The following is an 8398-nucleotide window of genomic DNA, read 5'->3' as shown; positions in this document are numbered from 1 at the left end:
GTTCCTGGTGCAAAATAACCAAAACACAGGCAATGGTTTCAAAGTATCTAGTGGCACGTTACATAATTCACGCCTAAAAAGGTTAATGTTCCCATTCTAGTCCCTCTTGTGCTCTCGCAAGATACAGGCTCCGAGGCGCTCGGGCACCCCAAGTCAGGGAGTGCTTGCTGATGGTTTGCGTCCTCATCTACCAGTGAAAATAAAAATTCCTAAAAACCAGAGCCTCCTTAATTGTCTCCATGGCTCCATTTCAGAGAGTAAATGATGAGGATTTTCAACCTAAGACGGTTCTCGGGCAGCAAAGCTGGCTCCCGGCACACACTGCTTTCCTGTAGGATCAAATACAGAACTGGGGTCCCTGTGCAGCAGGCGGCCTAAGAAACCGACCGCTCCGTCCCGTCCATCTGGCTCAAAGGCAAATGTAAGTACAGTTATCCTTTCAAAGGTGGATCCCATTATACTTAACCTCATGGAGAATCTTCAAATCGCCTTTCTTATTATCAGAGCTAGTCTGTATGGACAGCTTAATCGGAAAGCGTTGCAGCTGAGCACAGACTCCCAACGAGCTCCCCAACTGCGGCTCACCGGATGAATTGCCGTATCCATTGTCAACTGTAATCTATAGGTATTATTTTTAAGGCAGTGTTAATGTACTTCTCATTTGTACATTTTCCTAATTGGCTTAATATTTATAGTAGAGTATTTCTGATCTGGGCCCAGAGCTCTAGTAAACTCCGGCATATTTTCGCAACGTGCTAATGAGGACCATCAAGTCATGAAGGGTCGCTAAGTGAGTTACGGCTCTCTCGGTCTGATTCTAAGGCGGCTTGCTCGGAGAAGTTGCTAAAATATCTTAAGCAAAAGCTGAGGTCCCCAAGCAGCTGTTGGGCTTGCAAAGCGGCGGCTGCATAAACTTTATTGGCAGTAAATGTCACTCCCACGAGCAGGCGGCGAACCTGCACTCCCGTGGCTCCTTGGTGGGGCCTACCACTATCACGGCTCCTGCAGGATCCAGGCCCCACCTGGACGGGGGACCGGGAGGCAGACCCGCTCTGCGGCTAGGGCCAGGGCATGCCCGCTGACAGGCTTGCTGCAGTGACAGAAATTCACTTTGAGTTGCAATTAGTGGCACTGTCATTTTCGGGGGCTCCTGCCAATTAATTAAGCCTGTCAAACAGGAAAACCGCAGCATTCACATGATAATTTATATTGGAAGAGACGAGCCTCACGGAGCACAGCGGCTTCCTCCACAAACAAAATTCTCCCTCAGAGCATGGGAGTAAACACGTGAAAACAAATCGGATAAAACCACACACAAAAGTGGGCGTGTGTGCTGGGGCGTGGGGGTTCTGCACGGGGAAGAAGAAAGTTAAACTGTCCTTGTTAGAATTGTTAACTCTGATCGCCGGAGTAGAAGACAGGCTGATTAAAACTCCCAACGAGCCCCCAGCTTCCTGAACCCTCTGCGTCCGGGATGATAGAATCAGAGGAGTTTATTCATACCATTAAGCCCCAGAGAACTTAATTGAAAGAAGAGCACAGCCCGGACCTTGACAAGCGGGAGGTCACAGTAATTGCTGCCGGACATATTTAACATTAAGATAATCAGGCCATTAATTACCCTTTGGATCATTAAATCAGCCAGTTGCAAAATGAAATTTCTGCCTCTATTACTCACTTGAGAGACCACAGGGGTGGCCTTTAATTTATCAGTGAGCTTGAGCTACAAAGGCTGGGGCTGGGGAGGGCAGGCGGGGAGGGGGCCAAGCGCGGCCGTGGCGGCGGGGGCAGGGCATCAATCCGCCATGCTCGGTGATCCTGGCAAATTAACTAGGTAAGATAACCTCCGCTTCCAGAGGCAGAAGCTGGGGTATGTAAATAGATGAGGGCAGACAGGGAGAGCGGAGTCTGCTCACCACTTAGCAGGATAATAAAGGAAATCATCCTTGATTATCAGTGCTAATTTGGACACTGCCGGTAGCTTGTTATGCGTGTTCTGAGTAGCATTTAATTAATTCAATTGCTTGTTAATGAGGGAAGTGACATGTGTGGAGCAGATGCCACCCAACTGCAGATGGACTCTGGTCATCACGGCAAAGTCCTTTTTTCCTCCCTAGTCCTCCCCCTCCCCATTTTTTTTTTTTTTTTTAAAGAAAGAAACTGGGAAAAGCTGTCAAGCATAGAGGGACACTCAAAAGAGACAAAACAGTGACCTCGGCGGGCCAAGAACTGTTGAAAAATACTAAGATGAGACAATCCCGGGCTGTGCGAGCAGCCGCGTTCCCCAGGCCACATTTGGAACGGTGCATCTTTATGCCAGAAATTTGAGTCTGCGATTACAACATTGTGATCTTAGGATCAAACCTCGCAAGACAAAGACACCGCCCAGTGGTGCTGCCTTTACCACCTCGGAGTCAGCTGTAGGGATCCAATTATTTTCAGTTTGGATACCTTCTGCCTTTATCAATATCTCCATGTGCATAAATAAGATGAAAGTGGCACTCTCCAATCACAAAGAGACGGAAGTCACATCGCTGGCAGACTTGTTCCACCGGGAAGTGCGCGGCCGTCTCTCCCACGCGGGTTTCTGATGCCCGGCCGAATCTTCCTATCTGAAGGCAACATCTTTGTATAGGTTAAAGACAAGAGGGGAGTTTAGGCATGGAGGTGAACTTACAAATAACGACTCTAAGAGAGAAAGGAGGAGTAGGAAAAGGACAGTAAAAAAAAAAAAAAAAAAGGGAACAGCTGTGTCTCATCAGCAAACGCCACTTCCTCCTGGGGCACCAGAGGGAAGCGGAGATTTCAGTTGCACTTGGGGCTTCTCTCAGGAGCTCTTCCGCAGAATGGGAAATGCAGCGCTTCCTGTCCGGGTTCCTTTGAGTTCGGAGCCCAGATCAGCAGGGTCCCGAACCACCATGTAAACGGGCTACGGCACTGCTCCCCAGCCCCTCATGGCCACACGCCTGGACACTGAGGTACAAAGACAGGACACGAGGGCAGACGGGCTCACGGCCAGGTGAAGTCGGCTTCTGCTCGGTTCTGGAGGAAGCTGTTTGCACTGCAGTTGGTCCGAACATCGAAGTGAAACGGATAATGACAAAGAAGAATATGGGGTGTGGGGGTGTGGAGTAGCCCCTGGAAGCCTGCCACGTGGCCGAGCATGCGAGGCTGCACGGGTAGGTTCACTGGGACAGTTTGTGCGTGCACGCCTCAGAGGCCCGCTTCCGCTCCCAGACACCTGAGGGACCCGAGGCCCTCACACAGCAACAGCTCCTGACCACATGCTCCACAGCGACCAGGCCCCTCTCGAGCACCTGCTAGTCCCTTCGTTCATGCACCGAGACAGGCACCCGACCGCTGCAGTGTCTGTACTTTTGCTCAAGACTCTTGCATTGGGAAGGGTTGCCTTGCGGCACGTCGAGCCTGGGGACTCTCCCCGTAGGACACCGTGTCCTTACGCCAGAACCAGGGCCCTCCTGCACATAGACAATGGTCCAGTGCCCAGGCTCGAGTGCTGCACGGCCCAACCTCCTGGGCCAACAGTAGCACACCACTCCCTCCTTAAACCCCAAATCTAGCTCATCCCGCCCACTGTTCCTACCTCTGCACCTCTTCAGCAGCCCCTCTTTAAAATCAATCTTTTAAGTGTGTGCTTAAATGGTATCAATAGCAATTAGAGAGGGGATTCTGATTCCACCCCAGATGCAGTTAATTGTTGCAGCATCGATCTCTTCTCTCTGTAACTTGCTTCTTCCTCCAAATTAAACCCCCATTACAGAGGGGATGAAGGGCATGCTCTCCTCTCCTGCGACAAAAAATTTAATATCGAATGCACTGGAAAAAAAATGGCAGTTGTTGCAGAATCCATCCAAAAAGATTTTTTTTTCTTCCTGGGAGTAATTAAAAGATGCTTTTCTTGACTAATGATTCCCCCGTTTAGGAATGGGAGTCAATACTGCTTCAGCCGCCGTCAGCTTCGATTGATCACAATGCTGCTCAAGTTTGAACGGCGGGTCTCACGGGGGCTGAGAAAGTTTGAACGGCGGTTCTCCGGGTGGCTGAGAACCACCACAGCCAATTATAAGCCGGCCAAAGCGCCCTAATCAGGGCGCGGGGGCACAGGCGGGAGGCAGCCAGCTGTTCAAAGGCGCCTGTTTTCCTAACTCGCGTGCAAGGTCTGGGGACAACGTGTGGCTGTTCAGGGCCGCTGCTTCTTTGGGAGGTGGACCTTGTGTGCTGTACTTGCCCATGGGCCTGCGTCTGCGTGTGTGCACACGTGCACATGCATGCGTGTGCGTGTGTGTGTTGGGGCGGCAGGGAGGGAGGGACGGCACATTTCTAATTATATTCCACTGTCAGAATGAATCTTCAGAACGAGATGGAATGGACTGGAGCTCCTCGGGAAAACAGCTGGGCCCTTTTTCAAGGAATCAGACTAAATATATTACACTTAGCTTCTCCTTGGCCAGAGATAAAAATGTATTAAAATATTTCCTTTTGGTATTACCTTAGGGCCACATTAAAAGAACTCTCCAGCTCTTTCTCCTGACAATCAGGTTCTGTAGGGAGACCAGAGGCGGGTGGTGGGGAGGTGGGGAGGCAGAACTCCGCACACCAATTTCCATACACAAATTCTGGCCCAGAGTGTCTGCTTCTCACTTCTGTGTGGGGAGGGTGCAGTGGTGCAGGTGGTGGCGTGTGGACGATTCTTCAGAGGAAGCTGAGTTGCTTTTGCTTCTGACAGTGTATGGCTTCTCGCATGCCCCCAGGACTGCGGCCTCTAACTCTCCATGTCTGCACACCCAAGGAGCCTGCAGGCCACCTTGGGGACATCAACATGCAGGACAGGGACAGACCGCACACCCTCTGCCCACCGACGGGCCACTCCCAGGATGCCACCCCTCGGTTTGCATTCACAGTTTTGGCCTCACCCACCCTGGCTCTTCAGGGGAGGGTCCGGCCCCAGGGCCCTAGGCAGGCTGAGCCTTCCTGTGACCTTCCTGTTCTGCCACTCCCAGCATCCAGCACACCTCCCCACCCCAACCTGGGCCCTGGCAGTGCCCCTAGATTTTAGAGTCCAGCTTAGATGCCATTTCTAGGAGCGGTAAGAATCCCTCCACTCGGAATTCTCTCGGTCCTGGCTTCTGCGGCTGGCCCTGACAACATCCCCAACCACGTGGAGTTGTAATCACCACTGATTGTTTTCTCTGAGAATGTGCTCAATGAATATTTGCGGAATTTAATTAAAAACAAAACTCCGAGGGAGAATTTCTCAAGGTATGTAGAAACATTCAGTTCTCATACATGTTTATCTTCTTAGAGGCAAACGGAATCCAGAAATTAAAGGTTACTTTTGGAAAGACCCCTTTACCCCATCACCATCACCTTGGAGAGGACTTACACCTCAGCTGCTCTTCAGCTGTGTGAATGTGAGCAAAGAGAAGATCGGGTTTTAATACAGTCACTCCGCTGTGAGAGGACTTTGAGAGACGTCTCTAAACTACCAGGATGGGGCCTGCATAGTACTGCACGGACGAGAAAGTAGGCCTCCGTGCTTACTCCAGATATACCGATGGAAGTGTGAAATATCTGTACGCACAGTCTTCATCTACGGACGAAGATGAGATTAAAACACTTATCAGTCAAATGATTAACCCACATTTTGGTTTCTAATCATTATAAATGGCTCCCCCCCATTTTTTGCTATAGGGCATGTGCATTTGCCAGAAAGAGAGAGAGAGAGAGAGAGAGAGAGAGAGAGAGAGATCACCCCTAGAAGGGACGGCCACGTTGCAATCCCTTCTCCATTCTCTTGCGCACACACGTACATGTACTCAGCATGATTTTCAGGCACTGGGTCCGGGACCTGAACTGCTCAGCAAGCCATGGGTGATCCAGCTGCCTTAACCTGAGTCACTTGCTGACCTGTAATGGCTTCTAATGGTAACAGACGAGACAACAAATGTTTCTAGTTCATACTAAAAACAGGACTTTTACACATAAATAGGAAGATGAGTAAAGTTTTCCAACTGACTTCGCTGTTTTCTGCATTCACGTATCAGACTTAATCTTTTAATCATTTAAAATTTGCAGACCCAAATATCCTCTGATGACACTACATAGCTATGAAAAATCAGATGCTAAGACATGGATTAGTGCTTTAAGAACTTTCATAGCGATTTCTGGCAGTGCTGGACCACTCGCGGTAAATACTTTTGAAAGCGTATCATTTGTTCGGTGGGTGGGAAAGGTACTCCTATCCGCAGGGCGCAGGTAACTCGTGTGAGGGCTCCGACGCGGGCCTGGGTGGCTTCGAACCAACGCGCTTTGTGTGCCTTCCTCGTTTCCCTGCCTCCGCCCCCACAACACCTCATACAAAGAGCAGGATTAATAATAATGTCATTAATAAATGCAATAATTAATGATGCACCAGCCTCATTCTCCAAAGTGAACCAAAGGTGGCACCACAAAGTAATTTTTCCACGTTAGTGAAATCTCATCCCCAAACTCTTTTCACATTACTTCCCAGTGGTACAAAGCAATCCTGCATCCTAACCATCGACCACCACCTGGACTTGGTTCCATGGTCACCAGCAGAACGCGTCATGGCAATCCGAGAACGCGTCACGGCAATCCGTCAGGGCAATGCTAATCGCCGCGCCCTCCCCTCCCGCCACCTCCTCACACACCTGAGAGGCGAGCACTGAAAGCCAGCCTCGGACCCCTGCCCTGGCTGTGAGCCGCTGAACACACGGCCTCTGAACTCAGGGCCACGCACCTTGGGCAACGGTGGGGGCGAATGGCCCGTTCTGCCTCCCCGAGACAGGCCTTCTCGGAAGACGTGCCATTTTATCACCTCTTCAGAACATTAAAAATGTATGTGTACTCAGAAACGGTTTATACTGGCTGTAAATGAAAAATGAGACCCTAAATGGCCTCAAAATAAATGCGTTTTTTACACTGGATAACAATTAGCATTAACGAGGAGTTGCCATACATTACGCCCGAGTTGGCTGACTGAATGTGTTAGAGAGATACTTTAGGGAAGGAAATATATTTTGTTGCCACAACGTCACTTGTTCAGGGTGGAAGACCATCAGAGCAGATGCTTACCAAGGATGTAAGAATAACAGAATTCTCAAAAAAAAGTCTCAAAAATTCATAATTAGTATTAAGGACACAGCTCATTCCCATTAGAAATGTACTAATTAAATAATACATTCATAAGGTTAGAAGCTTAATACATTTCTAAGGGGGAGCGGACTCCCCAAGGCCTAAAAACAAACATAAAAAATGAAGGAGTCTGAATTACCCATGTCTTAAGACCAATTTCAAATACAGACATTTTCATGCTGGGCTAACCGGCATTCCGACAGGTTGCAGGGCCACTCTGACTGGGGTCATCACTGCGATCGTTTCCAGTTTTCTCACTGTTGGCGACACGCACCCAGAGCCTCCCGTCCCCAGACCCTACCTTGTGGAGTCTAACGAGGGCTTCGTCCGGCCCTGGCTGCTCTCCTCCCAGACGCTGTTAGCCAGCTCGTTCCCGATGGCCGACATCACCCTGATGAGCTCCACGGGCCAGTCGTCCAGGTCCAGGGACCGGACTCGGGAGAGGTGGGTGCCGAGGTTCCGGTGGATCCCTGAGCACTCGATGCACATGAGGGCTCCCAAGTTCAGGCTGGCCCAGTTGGGGTCTGCGGGAAGAGGACAGGGTGCTGACTGTAACAGACCGCATCGCTCCGCAGACCACCCTCAGTCCCAGGCACGAGACGACAACGGGCTTGGGCCCACCGTGGACCGGCCCACACGACCCACCACGGCAGGTGTGGGCCGGGAGAGAAGAGCACATTCCCACGCTCCCACAGCAGTGCTCCCGGGACGGGGCCGACGGGCGTGGGGAAGTCACGTGGCCCGGCACCCACCCGGACAGAGGTGACAGGGAACCCGAAGGGGTCATCCCCAAGCCGCAGTGTCCCTGTAACCACCTCTACTGTCACCAGCGCACCAGGCATGTCTGTGAACCTCATGGAGAAAGTGAGGCAGACTGTGGTGACCATGTCACAGTTCTCAGTGGCCTACGGTTGATGAAGCCGGCAGCTGCCAAGCTCCGTTCCTCACGCGGCCGGTGGTGGGCAGGGCCCCTGGTTAGGCTCCTCTAACCCTGACTCGCGGCAGGAGTGGTGACGGACTTTGGGCTGTGATTCAGGACCAAGGACATGACCGTGGAGACCCCTAGCTGGACCACTCACTGAGACCACGGCAGACATTGCCAGACCACCGAGGACTCAGACCCAGGGCCGATGGCATGCTACAATCCACAGTGACGTGTGGGTGCTGGCCCTGAGAGCTAACGGCCTCCGCCCACGACGGGAGAAACAGGGCTTAGCTGCTG

General features: G+C 51.2%; 1 protein-coding gene across 2 annotated transcripts in view; it reads right to left on the bottom strand.

Moving 5' to 3' along the window:
• The window catches only part of AGAP1 (ArfGAP with GTPase domain, ankyrin repeat and PH domain 1), a 416041-nt gene that overhangs the window by 66449 nt on the left and 341194 nt on the right, over window positions 1-8398 (bottom strand). For both annotated transcript variants that reach the window (XM_014587443.1, XM_014587441.1), the window contains one exon: window positions 7478-7700. In XM_014587443.1, coding sequence (XP_014442929.1) covers window positions 7478-7700 — 223 coding nt within the window. The remainder of the gene's footprint in view (window positions 1-7477; window positions 7701-8398) is intronic.

Source organism: Tupaia chinensis, unplaced genomic scaffold (assembly GCF_000334495.1).
Source record: "Tupaia chinensis unplaced genomic scaffold, TupChi_1.0 Scaffold000030_1, whole genome shotgun sequence".
NCBI classification, from domain to species: Eukaryota; Metazoa; Chordata; class Mammalia; order Scandentia; family Tupaiidae; genus Tupaia; species Tupaia belangeri.
Note: the sequence above shows the minus strand (reverse complement) of the source record. Positions and strands in the feature narration are given on the sequence as shown.